The 22,320-nt window shown below is 42.1% G+C and overlaps 1 protein-coding gene and 1 long non-coding RNA gene across 8 annotated transcripts in view; both read left to right on the top strand.

Annotated features, from left to right (window-relative positions):
- The first annotated feature begins 1,855 nt into the window (after positions 1-1,855).
- On the top strand, positions 1,856-6,508 carry LOC121274903. Its single transcript, XR_005942321.1, has 3 exons — positions 1,856-1,885; positions 2,156-2,196; positions 3,904-6,508. It is a non-coding gene; the product is annotated as an uncharacterized LOC121274903 (long non-coding RNA).
- Positions 6,509-21,184: 14,676 nt separating this feature from the next.
- The window catches only part of LOC121274855 (immunoglobulin superfamily member 1-like), a 36,198-nt gene continuing 35,062 nt past the window's right edge, over positions 21,185-22,320 (top strand). For 6 of the 7 annotated variants that reach the window (XR_005942307.1, XR_005942309.1, XR_005942308.1 and 3 more), the window contains exon 1: positions 21,185-21,456. Coding sequence is in view for 2 of the 7 variants with exons in the window: in XM_041182232.1 (XP_041038166.1) it covers positions 21,426-21,456 (31 nt within the window). In the remaining 5 variants the exon portion in view is untranslated. The remainder of the gene's footprint in view (positions 21,457-22,320) is intronic. The other variant, XM_041182235.1, reaches the window with a different exon arrangement.

Here is a 22,320-nt window from a genome sequence, read left to right as displayed (position 1 = left end):
TTCTGATGTCATTCTTCTCACATTATTCTATACCCTGCCCTGTTTTTCTCTATGGTTTTTATGGAAGTCAACAGGAAATGTACGCGATATTCTGACTGCGATCTAACAGGGTTCCATAAAGGTTGAGCACAACTTTCCTATTATTATGTTATTGCGTGCTAGGAGTAAAGTCCAGACCAGTGCTTGAGTTGTTTCTAATGGTCTCCTTATGCGTGGCACAACTTCTACTGATTGCTACGTTTGCCCTCCGAGATCCCTTTGATTCTCTCCCCTACCTAAACGTGCGCTGCCTAAGTAATAAGTGGCCTCCTTATTCCCCTTACTAAAATTGCAGCACGTCACATTCATCCATGTCTAAGTTTAGATCTACTGTTTGCCGAACGTGCAGGTCCACTAATTTCCTCCTGTAGTATATTGCAGCCCTCCTCAGTATTGTCTACCATGGCCGATCTTGTGTCATCCCCAAATTTAGAAATTCTGTCCCAAGCGCTAATATAAATTGTTCAGTCTTCTTGTAGTGTTCCTGGTGGAACATCACTTCACAAATCCTTCCACTCTGCTTAACTACCCTTTGATCCCAATCAGTGCTTTCTGCACGGGGCATACTAACATTTTTCAGAGAAAGGAAACTATCACATTATCCATTTATATTACTTTTTATACCTGTCGATTACCTTGTTTCATTGCTTTCCCTCCAGGGACAACCTTCTCCCCCTGCGCATCAATGGTTCGTATATTTTCACCCTTTAGAAAATAAGATGAATTGTTTAAAGTCAATTCAGATACAGACATAAAGAAAATGCAAGTGTTATATCGGCATGGTTTATACGTAACAATCGTTGGCCTGATGTAAATTGCAGATGCTAGTAACATTAACTGAGGGTCAACAGAAAACTTCTGTTAAAATCCGCCTTTTTGCATTCCAGGCAGCAGTGTTTAAATTTGCAGGAAGATAGCGAAAGCACCGTTCCTGTTTGTGAGTAACTGTTTAAATTAATTAATATTATGAAGTCAGAAACATACTCTGCTCACACTCATAAAGTGTGAACACACAGACGCCAACAATATTCACTTCAAGTATCGTTAAAGAATTGAAAAAAGATTTGTTGCTCTAATGCTTATTAGTCCATATCAACAATAGAGAAAAACAGTGGAGTGACTAGGAAACTCAAAGTGAAACTATTGTTCAATAATCTGGTGGTGTGCAGCGACCAACAAAAATAGTCTAGAGGGAATGCATGCGGCCTATATTGCTCATGACATGTTTTTAATTTGATCGGGAAGATTTCAGGTCGTTTTCAATTTGCTTTTCCACGTACATTGCTCGAAAAACGTTAATTATGAAATATATATATTTAGCCAGTTGTTGGTGAATATTATTGTTTGATAATAACGCTAATAACTTGTCTTAACAATAATTGGATTTGCAGTTAATATAATTGATATTAAAAAAGATAAAAGAGCTGTACTTTTGTTATTAATACCGTTGGTTTAGACAACGCATGACAGTAATTGGCAAAATCCCTTCATTCGTCTCGTTTTACCTGTAAAGGTCTATTTATATAAACCCCATTCACAAGCAGCAGCCACTTCTGAACTATTCTCTGCCAATTTTCCATTTTACTTATCCAATTCTGTTGGAACAGTGTTGACCTGGGCCTCCTGGCGTGTATCTATTTGAACTTCCTGATGGTGGGGCACGGCTGAGCAGCTGGGTGTGTAACGGCCGCACGATTTAAGCCAAGGCCGGATTTTCGTTTCCGCTGTACCAATGGGCGGAAATTCGGGCGAGCTTTGTGTCAGAAGTTCATTGTGACGTCACTCGCATCGCACTAGGCCTCGACGCTCAAAGGGCCCGGTCGATACAGAAGTTGAAAGTGAATCAGTATGTTCCTTTAGATATGTCCGCATGCATACTACCACGGAAGAGATATAGAGACCTGGTCGTAAAAACCTCCAAAACCCTTTTTTTCTCCCCCAATATCGCAAAATGGTCAAACAAACACCAACATAATTGCGATTTTGAATGGAGAAAGCAGGGTTTGCCATTAAAAACCGTGACACCAGACTGCAAGGGTCGGTAAGGGCTCAGCAAATGTTGCGTACGGCTTTATCGATGTATAATCCCCTGCTTACATACATTAATATTTTGCAGACGCGGTGGTCAAGAAGCTAAACAGGAGAATCTTGGAAAATGTAAGATTACTGTTCCAGACACTATTCATCCAATAATAAATAGATAGGATGCTTACAGCAGGGAGGGACGTTCGCCCCATCGTTCCTATGCTAGAGTTACTCCACCAGCCCTATTACCCGTCCCTTTCCCCTAATTCCCATTACCCGTCGCCCACCCCTTAATATGCCTATTTATTTCCTGTTAGAGTTGATTCTGCTTCCGCCATGCTCCCTGGCGGTGCAATTGAGATCCTGATCGCCCCTGCAGAAAGACAAAGGGACTTTATTTTCGCTTTGCTCCGCATGTTGCCCTTGCTTCTATAGTCATTCAACATTAATGCCCCCTGGCTCCTCGCTCTGCCACCACTGGACACAATATATCTACTCTGCCTAGGCCCGCTGATAAATTCGAGCGACCCTAACACAGGCGCTTGCAACCTGTTCGTCGCTGAACTGCGTCACCCAGAGTTTCTCTAAGGCTTTCACTGAGCTGAATTTCCCCAACGCTTGGTCCAATCCTGCTACACCTTTTCAGAAGCGTATCTAAAGTGCGGTGTCCAGAATTGGGCTTCAAAATCCATTCGCTTCGAACAAAAGCATACTTTATGTAAAATAACTATTATTTCCTTGTTTTCAACTCTGTGTCTCCATTTAAAAAAAACCCTTATGTTTTGTCTTTAATGAACGTCTCAGTCTGCCTTGCCACCTTCAACGACGTCGTTTCTATATATTCTGCAATTGCAAGTAGAGTTTGTTTTATATTGTCTCTACAGCCTCTCCCTGCAAAAAAAATAGCGTTTCATGTGATTTCGCGATGTTAAATTATATCAGCTAAGTGTGTTTACCACAGCGAGTAACTGCGCTCGTGAATTCCATGACTAACTCCGCCTCCTTCACAATGCTCTACGTCACAACAAGCTCTGCCGTATTTCGGATGTGCTACCCACGTATATATATCAAGGTTATAAGTATTAAATGCGCGGACACTAAGGGGCAGCATATCCATTACGGTGGCTTTGCTAACAATCTGCCTGTGTTGCTGCTCGCACGTAAACCAAATGTGGCTTAGAAGGGAATGGCTATCAGAGGTGGAGGTTTTTTGGGTTTTAATTATTTTTAAAGGCCAATTCGAAAAGTGCTTGCTCAACCTGCAAGTCCATTAATTTCCTCCTGTAGTATATTGCAGTTTTGCATACCCTGGCCGATTTTGTGCCATCCCCCAAATTTAGAAATTCTGTCCAAACCGCAAATATAAATTGTGCAGTCTTCATTGTCATGTCCCTTGTGGAACATCACTTCACAAATCCTTCCAGTCTGCTTAACTAGCCTTTGATCCCAGTCAGTGCTTCCTGCACGGGTCATGCTGGCATTTTGCAGAGGAAGGAAACTATCAACCGTTGCACCCGTTTCAAATTCCTTCAAATTAAATATTGCGACCCCGGGACTTTTAAGATGCAAATACCAAACTAATTGAATAGGTGTTTGTTCCAGCGGAATTATAGTGAAGGAAGGTATGCTAACTCTGTCTGGCTGGTCACAGGGCTAATACCATGAAGTCATTGATCCTGTGCAAATCATTGCAAATGGCTATATAGTTTGGAAACGGGAATAGGCAAAATAAAGCGACCCTTGTGTGAAATGATACAGGCGAAAAATCAACATAGAAACATCATCACACCTGCATTGCTTCACTTCACTGGAATAATGCATCTTTCTTCTTTCTCCCAGGACGAGCCCCCGTACAATATGATCGGGTTGACGGATATCAACGTAGATTCAAAACCACGGTTGACAAGATGTCAATCGTCCTTTTACGCCAGCATAAAATAGCACTTGCAAATGTATCAGTTGTAAGATTGTTCGCTGCACCGTATGTGCCTCTTTTCATTGATTGGACAGTCTGCATTCCCTAATCTTCTACTTTCGAGATTTCCTCAAAACCCTTTTCCATCTCTCTCTCTCTCTCTCTCTCCCTTTCGCTCTCTCTCTCTCCCACCCTCTCTCTCTCCCTCTCGCTCACTGCTGACGTTTAAAATCGCCACAGAATTCACCTCCCGGCTGTGATGTTAACTTGCTCAGGATGTGCGGCTCGCGCGCCTGTTTGATGCCTGATTTTACTCTGCATCCCCACCAATGGGGATCTCAATTGTTTGGAATGCAATTTGAGGCAACCAGCCGGAACATGGTAACGGTGGCTACGGGCAGATGAGGTTGAAATCGGCGATACGTTTTACCTCACGTTTTAAACATGTTGGAAGTTATTTAGCATCTGCTTATCTGCTATTCCATTCAGGCTACAGTTTGCAGTTAATGAACTTAAATTACCAAAGACATCTAAAACGTACCCATTAAGACGTTTCCAACGTAGGTTGCTTCCTTGGTTTCGTTTCATTTGGAGAGATGGGCTATTATTACCTATGTATTTCACCTGACTGTACCAGCTGTGCTGATGCCCCTTCTGCCGGCATTTCACACTCCAGCCTCTGTCCATTGAACTTGAAGTGGTGTAATCGGTTGGGACGTGTATCAGTAGTTTTCAAATGGACAAATGTAGCTATGAGCGCCCTTTCAGAGCATGGTGGGAAATATAACCAGTGGGTAGGCATGATGGGTAGGTAGCCAGTACTACGGGAACCAGCTGATGATCATAAGCCATGAACTCAGTGGCCTTCACAAGGCCTTACGGAGACAAGGGAACAGGCAGGGAGTCATTAGACCCAAGGCATGAACCAACCTCCAGAGACCAGCGCGGGATTAGAGAGGACAACTGCAGCACAAGGCATCCCTGTCATAGAGTAATTTACGTGAAATATGTGCTCAAGAAACAGCAGCGATCGAAGACTACAGCAAGCAGCCTTTTGCTATGTGAGAACCAAGGGCTATTAAATTGTGACACAGACTTTGAATTCCATTGGAAAGCAACCAGGGTGATCTCTTCCTCGCATGTGCTTGAATGAAACTTTGCTTACTGGAACTCTCAGACTTGAGTGGGGCCTTACTCTACAACAGACCAATCAGCGGTTGAGTTTCTGATTGCTGGAACGCCGCGGCGGTTGTTCCCTTATGCTAGTGTCGGGAAAGGTCTGGGATGAAATGCACAAAAACCAGGTGAAACGAACATGCTACAGGAAATCACCACCACGCGCCTGTCCGTCACAAGGGAATAGATTGAATTAGCTATTAATTTCTAAAATGGGTGAGCCGCCCGCTCGGGCGATATTTTTCATCGCTTTGTGAGGAATTTAATTCGTTGTTGAGTACTGCTGAAAAATCAGTTACACTATGGAAGCTTTTAGCCCTGCATTCATCAGGACACTTTCACAAGAATACCAAGTTGTAAAGGGAGCAGCAAATGATACTGCATGGAGGAGGCGCTGGCACATTTTTGAACTCGTTCATGGGGTTTGATTGATCCCTAATTGCCTTAGTTCACAGGGCATCTAAGAGTCAAAAACGTTGCTGTGGGCCTAGAGTCACATGGAGGGCAGACCAGGTAAGGACAGCAATGTATTTTTACAGCAATCGTTTAATCTGATATATTTAAAATTGAATTCAAGGCGCCCCCCTCATAGATTAAGCCAAGGATTGGACCCCGAGTCCGCAGAGGATTATGCTGGGTCCCTGATATAGCCACAATGGAACTACGCCACCATCGCCACGTTTCTGAGGTTGGATATCCAAAGGCCCAGGACAATGCTCTGGATACCCGCAGGTGGTGGGATTTGAATCGATTCAGCAAAAATCGGATTACCATGAAATCTTGTCGACATCGAAGAAACCATTGTCGATTGCTCTAAAAACCAGCTCTTTCGCTTATGCTCTCAGCTGGTCTTACCTACCTGTGATTCCAGACCGAAAGCTACGTGGTTGACTTTTAAATGTCCCCTGAAACGGTCCAGCGCGCACACCTGTGGTATCACACCGCTAGAAATTCCATAAGACACGCAGGCAGTGGTGGTGTGCTTACATCACATGGAATGCATTGCTTTAAGAAGACAGCTCACCACCACCTTCTCACGGTCGATTAGGGATGGGCAATGGGTTTGGCCGAGCCAACAATACCCACGTCCCGTGATTGAAGAATAACACATGAGAAGACCGTGCCGATTGTTTGCCAAGTGGGCTGAGACTGATAGAGGCGTCGCCATGGAGATGCCAGTGGGGGATAGTTAACTGCCAAGCCATTCTTTAAGTCCAAGACAGGCAAAATGAAATGATTCCGCATCATGTCTCTTTCTTAAGCAAATGACAAGCTCTGTAATGCCAAGCGACCTTCATTACTCTGGGTTCCATCTTGATTGCATTGAAAACTATGAATTCTCGCAATATATTTCAATTACTCTGCTTGTTGCCTGGACGAATTAAATAATTTTAATATTGAATGTGCAACAGGAACCGACGTTGTTTGTCGACGCATTTTGCACAACTGAATCTTCATGAACCCCGCTGGAGGTGGTGTTGTCATTGGACAAGCATTCAAATGTTTTGGGGACATGACCGGGTGTGTAGATGAGGGTAGTGTAGTTGATATAGTTTACATGGATTTCAGCAAAGCCTTTGACAAGTTCCTACGTGAGCGACTTATAAAGCACGCAAGTGCACATGGGATACAGGGTAATTTGATAATGTGGATTCAAGATTGGCTTAGTTGTAGGAGACAGAGTGTGATAACATAAAAACAGAAAAGTGCGGATGCTGGAAATCCAAAACAAAAACAAAATTACCTGGAAAAACTCAGCAGGTCTGGCAGCATCGGTGGAGAAGAAAAGAGTCGATGTTTCAAATCCTTATGACCCTTCCGCAGAACTGAGTGAATCTAAGGAAAAGGGTGAAATATAAGCTGGTTTAAGGTGGCGGGGGTGTGGTAGTGGTGGGGGGGGAGAAAAGTGTGGTTGTAGGGACAAGCAAGCAGTGATAGGAGCAGACAATCAAAAGATGTCACAGACAAAAGAACAAAAGAACACAGAGGTGTTGAAGGTGGTGATATTATCTAAACGAATGTGCTAATTAAGAATGGATGGTAGGGCAGTCAAGGTACAGCCCTAGTGAGGATGGGGTGGAAAGGCCAGCAGGGCATAACAGATTTAAAAGTAATATTATTTTAAATCTATTATAATCCATTATTTTTAAATCTTTATGCCCTGATAGCCTTTCCACCCCACCCCCACTAGAGCTGTACCTTGAGTGCCCTACCATCCATTCTTAATTAGCACATTCGTTTAGATAATATCACCAACTTTAACACCTACGTGTTCTTTTGTTCTTTTGTCTGAAACATATTTTGATTATCTGTTCCTATCACTGCTTGCTTGTCCCTACAACCACACCCCGCCCCCCCACTTCAATCCCCCCACCCATCCCCAGCCCCCGCCCCCACCTTTAAGCAGCTTATATTTCACCCCTTTCCTAAGGTTCACTCAGTTCTGTTGAAGGGTCATGGGGACTCGAAACATCAACTCTTTTCTTCTCTGCCGATGCTGCCAGACCTGCTGAGTTTTTCCAGGTAATTCTGTTTTTGTTTTGTGAGTGATGACATAAGTTTGCTTTAGTGACTGGAAGCTAGTATCCAGTGGCGTACCAATGGGATGTGTGCTGGGTCCCCTATTAGTCATCATTTATTTAAACGACATAGATGGCTATGTTAGGGATAGGATTGGTACGCTTGCGAGTGACACAAAGATTGACCGTGTCGTTAACAGTGAGGATCAGCGTCTTGGGCTACAGGAAGATATAGACGGGGTGGTCAAATGAGCAGATAAGTGGCAGGTAGAATTTAACCCCAAAAAGTGCTAGGTGTTACACTTGGAAGGAATAATTTGACAAGGAAGTATTTAATGAACGGCATGACACTAGGAAGTTCAGAAGAACAAAGGGACCTTGGCATGTGTGTCCATAGATCTCTGAAGGCGGAGGGGCATGTTAGTGGGGTGGGGGGAAAGGCATATCGGACACTTGGCTTTATCAATCGAGGCATAGATTACAAAAGTAGGGAGGTCATGTTGGAGTTGTATAGAACCTTGTTGAGGCCACAGCTGGAGTACTGTGTGCAGGTCTGGTCGTAACATTATAGGAAGGATGTGATTGCACTGGAGGGGGTGCAGATGAGATTCACCAGGATGTTGCCTGAGATGAAAGATTTAAGTTATGAAGAGAGCTTGGATAGACTTGGGTTGTTTTTGTTGGAGCAGAGAAGGCTAAGGGGCGACCTGATCGAGGTGTACAAGATTATGAGGGGCATGGACAGGGTGGATAGGGAGCAGCTGCTCCCCCTTAGTTGAAGGGTCAGTCATGATGAGACGTAAGATCAAGGTGAGGGGGTGTAGGTTTAGCGGGGATGTGATTAAAAGCCTTCTTTTACCCAGAGGGGTCTGACAGTCAGAAATGCACCGCCTGGGATGGTGCTGGAGGCGGGTTGCCTCACATCCTTTAAAAAGTACTTGCATGAGCACTTGGCACGTCACAAATTTCAAGGCTATGGGCCCAGCGCTGGTAAATGGGATTAGGTAGGTAGGTCAGGTGTTTCTCACGTGTCGGTGCAGAGTCGATGGGCCGAAGGGTCTCTTCTGCTCTCTGTGACTCTATGGCCCAGAGTTATGCTCTGGCTACCTGGGATGAAATCCCGCCATGACAGATGTTGAAACTAGAATTGAATAAAAACCTGGAATTAAAAGGCTGATACCGACTGTAAAACCATTGCCGATTGTTGTCAAAGGCCATCTGGTTCGCTAATGCCCTTCAGGGAAGTTAATCTGCCGTCCCTTCCTGTCCTGTCCTGCACGTGACTCCAGGCCGAAAGCAATATGATTGCCTCTTACAGTCCCTGTGAAGAAGGGGAAATTGGGGATAGGCAATAAATGCTGGCCTAGTCAGTGAAGCCCACATCCCATGACTGAATGTTTAAACAAGATTATTTAAAAACCACGCAAAAAAAAAAGAATGCTTGCAGACCTAAATGCTCATCTCTGCCGAACTTCGTTAGGGTCAGTGCGTTTTTAAATAGCAGTCTTGGACCTTAAATACACAAAAGCCTTTTACGAGATACAGGAGGTTTTGAGGTGAATATCTTCATTTTCTTACTTGTCGCTAACATTAGATCTATTTACTTCCTCTCCCACTCAACCATGACACTGTTTGAACTGCGAGACAAAGAAATTCCTCTGTTTGTTAGATGTGCAGCTGCGTTGCGTTCATAATGCAAAGTGGTTTACACTGACCCTCTAACGCTGCAACTGAAATTGAAGTAATCCTCAAGCATTTGTTGAATTGGAAAAAAAAAACCCTTTAATTATATGATGTGGGAAAAAAGCTAAAAATCATATATTTTTTTAACCTAACGTGTATTATTTTCGCATAAGGCGTTGGTTGATATGTAAAAGACAGGATGTGGGTGTTTTGTGGTAGCAACTCAGACAGCCAACTTCTCAATTGTAAAAAGGGCCTTTGTTCCTCATGCCGCATATGCCAGCATCTTTATGACGTAAACAACTGCATATTTATTTCTGTACAAATGCTGCAATTAAATGTATCAAATGTCAATTGCTGCAGTAACAAATTGCGAAATGCAATATTTATAAATCCTGCAGATTTGATGAGCAAGTGGGATAGATATAAGAAAACAAAAGCTGTGAATCTATCCGAGAAGCTCGGAAATGTAGCTTTTCAATATGTGTGAATTATAGTAAGAACAAAAAAGCATTTAATGAATGATAAATAAAATAAATTTGAAAAAGAAAATAATGACCTCCTGCAAGGCGGATATATAAAAAAAACAAGATTGCTTAATCAATAATCGTGAACTCAATGCTCTTCAGCTGATATGCATTTAATTATTCATAGCAGTGTGTGCCTGTATTAAAAAATATCGTAAGATCATAAAATATAACTGCACGAAAGGAGATTATTCGGTCCATGACGGCTCATTTAAAGACATATTCAAGTATCCCCAGTCCACTGCCCTTTCAAACCAGGATGTACAAACGGTTTGGGTAGAGATGAGAAATGAGAATGGCAAGAGGTCACTTGTGGGGGTGGTGGGCAGGCCGCCTAACAATTACCGTGTGGTAGGCCGGAGTATCAAGGAACAAATAAGGGGAGCTGAACTGAAATGTACGGCGATAATCTTGGGGGATTTTAACCTGCATTAGGTCTTGGAAAATCAGATGGGTAAAGGTAGACTAGTTGAGCAATTGATAGACTGTCTTCGGGTGAGTTTCTTAGAATGGAATGCCCCAGAACCAATCAGAAAGCACGCTTTACAGGACTTGTTGTTGTGCAACGAAAGAGGATTAATTAAAAAAAACCTCATAGCGAAGGTGTCCCTAGGTAGTAGTGATGATAATAAGGTTGCATTTTACAGTCATCCTGAGGAGCAGAAGAGTGGGCCCAAGCTTAGTATCTTAAACTTAAAATAGGGCAATTATGGGGGTATGAGGACACGGCCGGCTAAAGTGAACTGCCGAATTAGCTCAAGGAATAGGTCAATATAAAGGCAGTGGTGAGCATTTAAGGGGATATTTCATAATAGACAGCATAGATACCCTCAAACGGGACAGAAAAATTCCAACCGTGTTTAAATAAAAAAAGAGAAAAGTATAAAACTCAATGGCAAATATTTACCTTTACACAAAGATTGGAGGCAGATCATAAGACTGGACAGGATATTTAAAAAAATAACAGAAGTGACCAAAAGATTAATAAGGAAGGGAACAACAATGGAGGACAAGGGAAATCTAGCTAGGGCAGAGAGTAAAACTCTCTATAGCTATTAAAAACAAAAACAAAGTGAGGCTTGGTCCCATAGAAAGTGAATCAGGGGAATTAATATTTGAAAATAGGGAGCTGGCAGATGAATCGAACCAGCATTTTGCATCAGAATTCACAATCGAGGATACATGTAAGATCCCAGGAACAGCTGTATTAAGGAAATAGGAGGGACGGAGGAGCACAGGAAAATTGCAAGCAGCAGGCAAGTGGTACTTAATAAGTTATTGGAACTACGGGCTTACAAGTCCTCGATTCTGATGGTCTTCAGCCTAGGTTATTGAAGGGAGTGGCCAGTGAGATAATTGATGATTTGTTTTTAATGTTCCAAATTTAATTAAAGTTCGAGGATGGTTCTATTTAATTGGAAAACAGCGAATGTAGCTCCAATATTCAAGAAGGGAGGGAGACAGAAATCAGGAAACTACAGACAGTTAACTTAATATCTGTCACAGGGGGAAAATTCTGGAAGCCATTATTAAACAAACTGTAGCAGACCACTTGGAAAATGTACGATAATCAGGCAGAATCCAAGCGGTTTTGTGAGAGGGAAGTAATGTTTAACAAATTTATTGGAGTTCTTTGAAGAAGTAACAAAAGTGGTGGATGATGGGGAACCAGTGGTTGTACTGCATTCAGGTTTCCCGATGACTTTTAACAAGGTGCCACTCCAAAGGTTATTGCGTAAAATAATAGCCCATGGTGTAATCGGTAGCATGTTGGCATGGATAGAAGATTGGCTGGCGATCACAGAACAGAGTATGCATACATATTTTTATGGTTGGCATGGTGCACATAGGGTGGGATCAGTGGTGGGGCCTCAACATTTTACTATGTATATAAATAATTTGATTGAAGGGGCCGAAGGGATGGTTACAAAATTGTATGAGGACATAAAAATAGCTAAAATAGCAAGGTGTCAAGATGAAGTAAGGAGACGACAAACGGTTACATAAAGTCTCTTTGAGTTGGCAAGGAATTGGCAAATGGAGTTAAAGGTGAGATAGTATGAAATTGCCCATATTGGCAGGAAAAATAATTTCAAACAAAGAATGTTATGTAAATAATGGGAAGTTGCAGAGCCCTGAGGTGTAAAAGACTCAAGGGGACTTAGTGCAAGAATCACAAAAGGCTGGAGCGCAGTTAATTAGGGAAGTTAATGGGATATTATAGCTTATTCCAAGGGGAATTGACTGCAAAAGTAGGAAGGTTATGCTTCAGTTGCACAGGGCAATAGTACGACAACATCTGGAAAATTGTGTACTGTATTGGTCACCTTATTTAAGGAAAGTTGTAATTGCGTTGGAAGCAGTTCAGAGAAGGTTTACTGAACTAATACCAGGGTTATGTGGGTTGTCTTATGAGGAACGTTTAGGCAGGCCAAACTTATATCCGTTGGAATTTAGAGGAGTAAGTGGCGACTTTATAGTAACAGATAAGATCCCAAGATGTCCTGTCAGTGTAACTGTGAACATGATGTTTTCTCCTATCGGAGAATCCGATACTAGGGGCCACTGTTTATGAAATAAGGGTTCACCAACTCACGGGAGAGATGAGAAGGCTTGTTCTTCTCTCAGGTGGTTGTGAATCTTTTGTACCCCCCTTCTTCAAAGGGCAGTGGAATCAGAGCCTTTGAATATTGTTAAGGCAGAGCTGGATGGACTCTTGATGAGCAAGGGGGTGAAAGAGTATCGAGGCAAGCGGGAATGTGGAGTTCAGGTTACAATCAGGCCAGCCATTATCTTAGGCCCACACCTGCTCCCAATTCCTACGTTCAGAGAAGTTCAGCTTCTAAAAGTCTCTCCGGCTAACGGAGGTATCTCACCCGTGGTACTATTCTCGCTCTCTGCAAGCGCTTTAAGACCTTGACATCATTTAAAAGGTAAGCTCTATGGCTCGGAAAACAATGTTCCAAATGTGCCCTTAAATCTGGTTCATATAGATATAACATAACCTCCTTGTTTACGCACCTGATTGTTGTAATAACACTGCCACTCATCCTTCAACTTATTTAAACATCCTGGCAATTTAAACGATGCTTGTACATGCACCCTTAAGTTGTCCAGTTCCAACACCGCCTGCCAGTTACAAATCAATTAGTTGATAATGCCTCTCCACATTCTTCCTACCAAAAGTAGCACTTTATCCTTCTCTGCCTTGACATTAATCTGCCACACCTCTGTGCATTTAACGAGTCAGTTGTCATGCATGCCACTATTTTGACAAACTTTGTGTCATCTTAAAAAGAAACTGCAATTGTGCATTGTATGCCAAATTGCAGACCATTAATGTATCAAAAAAAAACCCTGTACTGATATTGACCACTAGGGCACCACTGTCTACTTCGAGCCTGTTGAAAATAATCATTACTTCCTTTAACCAACGTCATAATCGCGTTGTCAGATCCCACTAATACTATGGGCTTCAATGTTATTTATGACTCTATTATGTGGTTTATTTGCCAAAACTATTTGAACGTTCATGTGTACCTTGACCACACTGTCCATTGCATTAATGTGCAAACCATGTACTTTTAAGCCTAATATCATATTTCTGGAGTAGTAAATTAGGATCATATTTATGTTTTAGAAAACAAGGCGAAAATTATTGCAATTGCATTTGTTTGATTATTCCATGGAATGTGGCCAACGCTGGGAAGACCTACATCTGTTGCCCATCCCTATAAGCCATTGAGCTGAGTGACCTGCTAGGCCATTTCAGAGGGAACTTAAGAGTCAACTTTACTGGTGTGGGGACTGCAGTCACATGTTGGCCAAACCAAGTAGGGAAGGGGGATATCCTCCCCTATCAGCATTAGTGAACCAAATGGATTTTTTAAACAATCGATGGTTGCTCTATGGTCACGATTACTAAGCTTTAATATAAACTATTTTTTTACTAACTGAACTTAAATTTCATCAGCTGACGTGGTGACGTCTGAGCATGCACTCCCAGATCATCAACCAAGCCTCTGAATTACTAGTCCACTACCACTTCTCCACCGTTTCTAGAAGGGTGCCAATTGTAATGGACGATATTGTTTTTTTTTAAAAAAAAATTATCCACGTTTTAATATTGTCTACATTCCTGTCATAATTACACATCGTTTCATTTGTTTCATTTTACTTTTGCTTTCGTCTCCTCTGGTATAAAAGAGAACTGAACTGGCGCCTAACTAAAAAGTCTACTAAAAGACTTACCCCAACATCTTTCGCTCCCCTTGCTTATCATTAATCTATCCAGCTCTGCCTTAACAACGTTCAAAGACTCTGTTTCCACTGCCTTTTGAGGAAGGGGGCGCCAAAGGTTAAACAACTCTAACTAAAGTGCAACAAAAGGACAAACGGAAAAGAAAGATGACAATCAAAATGGAGGATAAGGTAGAAAGGAGACGTAATAAAATAAGTTGCATTTCCTAAGCCAGCCATGACACCAAGATTCCGTGGTCTGTTTCAGGTAAAATTGTTTATTTTCCCACTACTGAACCTTTGCTTCAGTTCGCATAAGTGAGAAGTGCACTAACAAGAACTGGGACATTGTTTTTGGCTATGACGCAAAATTGGCAGTACCTGTTTGGCAGTGCAATGCCGTGCCTGTCATTTAATTCTAGTGACCACACATCAAAACACTTCCCCTAATTATAAAATTTATCCAGGCTACTCAGAGTGGAAATCAGAAAACACAGGTGATACACAACTTCCTGGAAGTTACTCTCTCCAACCACATCTGAGAACGCAGGACTTGCATGATATATATTTGTAATTTAATTGTATTAAGAGACAATGGAGTAATCACGATACAGTTGAAAAAAGGTGCAGGTCATCCATGACCTAAGTACACTGTGATGCAGGGCCAAGGAGCTGAATGTGTCAATTGTGCTTTTAATGTTTTGTTATGTAAAGGTGAGAACCTTTACCAGTGGAGTGCTGGTAATGAACTATCTCACCAAATCAAGCACAGTAGTTACCAGTTCATCTGTATTCATGGGGCTCTTTACCTCTCTTATCCAGAAGAGGTCTGATGGGATTTAAGAGCAGTAACACTGCTCAATTGTTTTAAATTCTGATTATACTAACATGATATGAAATCTGTTATCGGGATACCGAATAAATTTTCAATTAGGCGTTCAAAATGGACTTAACATATAGTGAGCGACCGGAGGAATTTCTGCTCAATTGTTAGTTATAATTGCGGGCATAATGTTTAAGAAAATAAGTGACTGTATAAAAAAGAACATGAGGGCGAATGGTTTAAAAATGTCTTCTGCAAGACAGGTGCATATTTGCCAATTGCTTGATGTTTGTAGGAGTTGTAATTGAAGCCCTTTGCCTTCCTTCATGTGTTTATTTCTGTCTGACTGCCATTAACAAACCATGTGCATCTTATATAACTTCCATGATAAAGTGCACATCTAAAGAAGCATTTCGTTTGTATATATCCCTTGGAAGACTTAGGTAACTACCTGGAGAGTACATCTGAGGATGTACTCAGCTTCATCATGCGCTTTTGTGGAGTTGAACTTGTCACTTGTGGCAGTAAGAGATAAAAGGCGAAGTGTAGTTAATCAAAGGGCTTCCTCAATCTTCATCCATCTCGCCAATTTGCTGTAATGATTTAATCGCCGGAGTGACGTAAGGTCAATTGGGTCTTGATGGCGAAAGAGTGTTGGTGCTTGATACTTCAAAACATATCCAAAGAGTTGAAAGCCTTCACAGCACACCTGAAGAATTAAATTGGAATATGCCTACAAGAAGGTAAAAATATACCTGGCATGTGAATCAGGGAATTAGGCCACTCAGCAGTCCTGTTCCTCAAGTATTGCCTCACCCCCTACTTCATCTAATACCGTGAACACATGTCTTTACTCTTTTCTCCATTATGTGCTTATCTAGCTCCCCAAGGTGTACAGTTAACTATAGTTAACTATAGTCTCATTCTTTGACTCATGGTTAATGCCAAAACATGTGCTGTTGGAGCACCAGGAGCAGAATGTCTGTAATGTACAATACAAAACCATAAGACCATAAGGCATAGGAGCAGAAATTAGGCCATTCGGCCCATCGAGTCTGCTCCACCATTCAATCAGGTCTGATAAGTTTCTCAACCACATTCTCCCGCCTTCTTCCCGTAACCTTTGATCCCCTTACCAATCAGGAACCTATCTATCTCAGTCTTAAATACACTGAATGACCTGGCCTCCACAGCCTTCTGTGGTAATGAATTCCATAGTTTCACCACTCACTGGCTAAAGAAGTTCCTCCTGATCTCTGTTCCAAAAGGTCTTCACTTTACTCTAAGGCTGTGCCCTCAGGTCCTAGTCTCTCCTACTAATGGAAACATCTTCCCCACATCCACTCTATCCAGGCCTTTCAGCATTCAGTATTCAGCAAGTATGTTTATTGTTCGTTTCACCGATTGGCAGAACATGGGAAGTATCATTTCACAGGCTTCACTGCCAGGGCCATTGCAATACAACATTTAACCACAGTGAAACCTGGAATGCCAAATGCATTACTGACCTCTGTTTTGCCAAGCAATTGTGAATCAATGTCTTTTGGGGAGTAGTAAAGAGTTATCCTACTCTTTCCCAATTATGAACCATAATGGGTTGAAAGGTTTCGGGGAGTGAACAAAGCAAATACATATCTAGGAGTTAAGGATGATAATTCAGCTAATAAAGCGTCATTGCAGCTAAACCCACTCCGAACATGCACAAGGAAAACAATATGGTTCATTTCTGGGGAAATGGTGAATTCTAGAAAAAAAACAATAGAAGCATAGACTCTTAGAAACAAACTGCACAGGAGGAAGCCATTCTATCAATATAGGGTGTGTCGGAAAACGTAAGTTAAAATTTACTTGAGCCTTGATTAGACAAGCTAAGAATGCGATCTGCAATTCTGTGTCTCGTATTACACAAAGGCTATAGAAGCCTTGAAAATCGTGTGCCCAATGCTCCTAGAATTGTGATAGTACGTCTAAAAAGACAGGCTAAAGAATATTTTTTCTTCCCTTTCGAAAAATCGAGAACATGGGAAATCTGATAGATGCCTTCACGCCAGAGAGAAAGGCAGGTTGGACATAGGGCAAAATATTTCCACAGTTGAGGGAGCACAAGCTACTGGTCACAAATATAAGATTATCACGAGTTCATCCACAAGAAGGAAAAGGGAGTTGGAAGCAATATTGATCGACCTAACTGAAATAACTTGGGACGTGATGTGTTTGGAGTACAAGGCAGGCATAGATCTGTCAGCCAAATGTACTCTTCGTGCGCCATTAATTCGATGTGACTTTTTGTGCATCTCTGATTGAGACTACCTTTCTGCTCATAAATATGGCATCACCACACGCTGAGGGATGGCCTCATTGACAGGACGTTCCCCGAGAGCAACAGGTCATGGTAGTTATCATCAACGTGTCATTATTGATCCACCAGAGTGTCAGATGGGAATTGCATATGACTGCGAGCAACATTGCTGAACGTGTCCCCATTTATTCACCAGGATGGGCAGCATGGAATTCGTATGCCTCAACTATTAATTCTGGGAAGAATTCCATGTGAACTCTTTGTATTACATCGGGGCTTTATCTCCAATGCTAACCAAAAAAAAATGTGGAGATGAGATGTTTTTACTTAGCGTTCACCTGCAGAACCACAACCACACTATCCAATCCGTATTTTACCCACAATACTAACGCAAAGCACAAACATGACAAGTCAATGAAAATGCAACATCGCATGCTGTCTATTCACACTGGTGCATGGTTGTCAATTACTTATGAATGGATTTTAATGTTACAACCTTCGTTCCTTACCAGAGTAACGCCAGCAACAACACTTAATGTATTGCATTTTCAGTTTTTTTTTCCTATATTGGCAATCGTTGATGGGGTGTGGGAGTCGATGGAAAGTCCAACACTTATTGACTCCCGTATTTGCCCTTGGGATTTTGGACATGAGCCACCTTCTTGAAAAGTTGCATTGCATGCAGCTTAGACAAAAGCAAAGTTATTAGCGAGGGACCTCTATGCCAAACGATAGTGAAGGAATGGCTCACACAACTCTAAGACAAGATGGTGTGTGACCTGGTAGGGAACTTGCAGATGGTGGTAGTTTTTTTTTCTCTCCAGGAAGGTGCTGTGAAGTAGCTTTGAATTTTGAGATTAAACTGTTGCGTTTTGGTTTAGCTGGGTTGACGGGCCCTTCGGCAGATGTTGACTTGACCACCTCATTTCTGCGCAATCCAATATTTGAGAACAGTGTTGTCAACGGCCTTGGAAAACAAAGGAAGCGTGGAGCATGTCGGGCAGCATCTGAGGAGAGGGAGAATAAAGAAACAAAGTTAACGTTTCATTCAGCTGCCTGTGGCAAAATGTGCAAATTCGACTTTTAACGTAAAATAACTAACAACACCGCCAAGTGAAAGGACGGGAGAATATACGAGTTAGCTTGGATCAGGGCCGAGTGCTTAAAGAATTAAATGATAGCAGCCAGGATACAAGGAAAAATAGCTGTTAAAGAGATACGTAAGTTAACTGAAAATAAGTTCAGAAGAGATGAAAAAGTTTAAAGCAGGCAAATTAGCAGGAATTGAGAATGAAAGTGATGCATATAATATAATGACTTTGAGCTCAATTTCGGAGCCGAAATGCTGAAAAATATCTAATTGAAAGATTGGGTGTTGCTAGAGATTTAGTTGGGATATTGCAAATTGCCAAGGGCATAGATTTCAGGTTGGGAATAAGATGGAGATTTCAAGAGGCAAGGGGCCAGGTTATAATGAACCAGGCTTGAGGGCCTAATGTCCCTGTTCAGTAAAATGAAAACGAACACCGTCTACATTTTCCATCCCAAATGTTCCTCAGTCGTCTACTTTCAGAAAAAAAAAACTAACGCGATGGCATTAACATTTTCCAATCCAGCCCAAGAAGAGTGCCTCTGGTGTCCCCAAAGCGAACTACACTACTTCAGATAAAATAATGGTAATAAAGGGGGCATATTAAAGTGCATTAACCAGATGCTTCTGACTTCCATAAGGACGCAAGAAATACGGGCAGGAGGATACCATTTGGCGCTCAAGACTGCTCCGCCATTCATTAACATGATGGCTGATCTGTTTATGTTTCGATGTCCACATTCACATCTAAACTCGATAACTTTCGATTCCCTTGCCTAACAAGAATCTATCTACCTTAAACATATTCAATGACCCCGTCTCCACAACGTTCTGAGGCAGAACATTCCAAAGACGCACAGCCCTCTAGGAGAAAAACAATTCTCCTCTCTGGTCCCAAAAGGGTGACCCTAATGTTAAAACAGTGCTCCCTAGTCCTGGACTCAACCACAATAGGAAACATTCTTTCCACATCCACCTCGTCAAGGCCGTTCAGGGTTTTGTATACTTCAGTCAAGTCACCCCTCACTCTTCAAAACTCCAGTGGAAACAAGCCCAGTCTGTCCAACCTCTCCTCATTATGTAACCTGTTCGTTCCAGGCATTAATCTAGTAAACCTCCTTTGAACCGCCTCCAATACATTTACGGCCTTCCTTAAATAAGTAGACCAAAACTGCACACAGTATTCGAGGTGTGGTCTCAACAATGCCCCATGTATAGCTGGAGCATGAAATCTTTACTTTTTTATGTTAAATCCCTCTCGTAATAAAGGATGGCATTGCATTAGCCTTATTATTTACTTGCTGTACCTGCACACTAACATTTTGTAACTCATGCACTTGAAAATCTAGATTCATCTGCACCTCAGTATTATGCAATCATTCTCCATTTAAGTAATGCTCTATTTTTTTTGTTCTTCCTGCCAAAGTGAACAACTTCACATATTCCCACATTAAACTCCATTTGCCAGATCTTTACCCATTCACTCAACTTATCTATATCCCTCTGAAACCTCCTCATGCCCTGTTCACAGCACGCTTTCCCTTCTATCTTTGTGACATGTGCAAATTTAGCTACCATGTCTTCACTCCCCTCCTCTAGGTCATTGATGTCAAAAATTGAGGCCGCAGTACAGGTACCTGTGTGACACCACTCGTCACATCCTGCCAATCAGAAGAAAATACACAACTCTTTGCTTTCTACCAGCCAGCTAATCTTCTATCCTTGCTAAGCATACCTAGCATTTGCCCGTGGAATCACAACGGCCTAACCTATAAACAACGTTATGCATTTGGACGCACACTATGCAGTCACATAGTACAAACATAATAGTTCTGATTTCTAATGTGTTTCATTCCGAACATATTATGCACTGCCCTGCCTGCAACCCTAGCTCGAAATATACATTTCAATTGTTGATTATTACGGAGTGGAAGTTAACTAATGGCTGTCTATTCATGATATCGCTAGCACAGAAATAGGGGATAGCAAAACTTCGCTCGTTTGCATGAATATCAAAGGAATAGCTAGAAATAAATTTGACCTTTTGCTGTCGAACGAGTTTATTTTAAATTCCTGAATGCTTGCATTTAACTAGTCACTGTAGTCTTAAGCCTAAGCGCTTCAAACAGAACGTCAGCTTTCGAACTATAAATGGCAGTGAGAGGTCTCGGTGTTGCAAAACACCGCGTGATCGCTCCCGAAGTATAATTTGAAAAGAAAACTGAGCAGTGCAAGGAAGAGTGCAATTTCAGCAAACTAGAATGAATCGTGCTCTAATGTAGGTCAGTATACATAAATTCATAATTGTCTATATAATTGCACCTCTTCCCCCATCCCTGAAGCACGCCGCCCCCACCCCCACCCCCACTCTGTTCCTACATTCAGGAATATGTCGCAAGGAAATGTGTGTCTTTTTTTGCAATTAGGTAGGAGGAACGCCATTGTATTGGCCAGTATCGGACAATAACCACGGGGATAACTCAGTTTGTAGAACGGAATGCACCAAGCTTTGAAACAGATTTAAAGCTACTGAAATTGTCAACGGTAAGGTAAAGCAAATCGTGGACAGTCCAAGGCACCAGGGCCGACCAAAGAAGTGAAGCCACGAACCACGCTGGAATGCACATGGGCGGTTTGCCCCAACGTCTTCCACTTTATTATGTAAAACATCGGGTCAAGTTTAACATTTATTTGTTACACTGGCCCTAAGCTATCCTTGGTTTCCCACCCCGCTCACCCTACGGGTAAGGGTACTTTTATTGGATGAGCCCTTTTTTGGCCGCCCCCACCGCCTGACATAACATTAATTAGCGTCAATCTGCTTCCTTATTTGCTGGTTACATGGAAAAGTTTACGTAATGTCTGATTCTCGCTAACGACGTGTTTTCTTCCTGTTTTCTTTTTGCTATCCGACTGACTCACTGGAATCCGGGTTTCGTAATGGGCATACCAAATATGGAAGCTTGGCTCCCAACGCATTTCCTTTATTAGGCAGGAAACCCGGTCAAGCTAGCAGAGCGTTTAACATTCATTTGTTACACCGCCTTTATCCTATCCACGGTTTGCAACCTCGCTTACTCTCGGGGTAAGATGTTCCCAGCGGTCTCTCTACTTGTGTTTGGTGAGTCCTTGTCTGAACGCCGTGTGCGGAAGTAGATATTTGGCAGTCTATTTACAGAACGTTATCAAGCGGCATGTTTTCTGAGATCTTGTAATACTTGTGTTCAGTGCTGTCTAGCAATATGTCGGGTGGTATGTTATAGCACAGAGAAAAAAAATGTCGCTTCCACTTTGCGTGGAAAATACCGTTCTTAGGAAATAGTGGAGCAAAGCAGTCTTGACGTACAGGCACGCACATCTTTAACAGAAGATTAAAACTAACAAAGTGAAACGAGCTGACATTCGGAAAAAATGCAGATGTGCTTACGAAGAAAAAAGATCTGATACCCTTAAGCTAGATCATTGGTTTCCAGATTGAGGGAGTTACTCATTACTGATGCATTTTTTTTTGTTCTCCAAATGTCACCATGTTCCCAATAATTCCGGAATATGCATATGGACGCCGACACATCTATCCTTTATTTAGTTATCCGCAGGATGTGGTCATTTCTAGCGCGATCAGCTATTGTTGCCCTATCCTGTTTGCCTTCGAACGTCATGGATTGCTAAGCCAATTCAGAGAGAAATTTAGAGTCCTCGCCTGGCTGAACATCTGGAGATTCCTGCAGGCCAGGCCAGATAACGATAGCAGATTCCCTTCATCTAAATGAGACTACTGGGTTTTTAAAAACAATGAATAACAGTGCAACTCCAGCCAAAACTGAGACAAACTTCATATTCCATACTTAAGAGCTGGAGGTAAATTAAATCACATTCCACCATCTGAACAAAAGCTTCCAGAACATAATTTAGGCCTTTGGATTGCCAGTCAATAATGCTATCACTGCACCATCATCTCACCCTGAATCAACCACGTCTAAAAGGA

This window comes from Carcharodon carcharias, assembly GCF_017639515.1.
Source record: "Carcharodon carcharias isolate sCarCar2 chromosome 39 unlocalized genomic scaffold, sCarCar2.pri SUPER_39_unloc_1, whole genome shotgun sequence".
Classification (NCBI taxonomy): domain Eukaryota; kingdom Metazoa; phylum Chordata; class Chondrichthyes; order Lamniformes; family Lamnidae; genus Carcharodon; species Carcharodon carcharias.
Note: the sequence above shows the minus strand (reverse complement) of the source record. Positions and strands in the feature narration are given on the sequence as shown.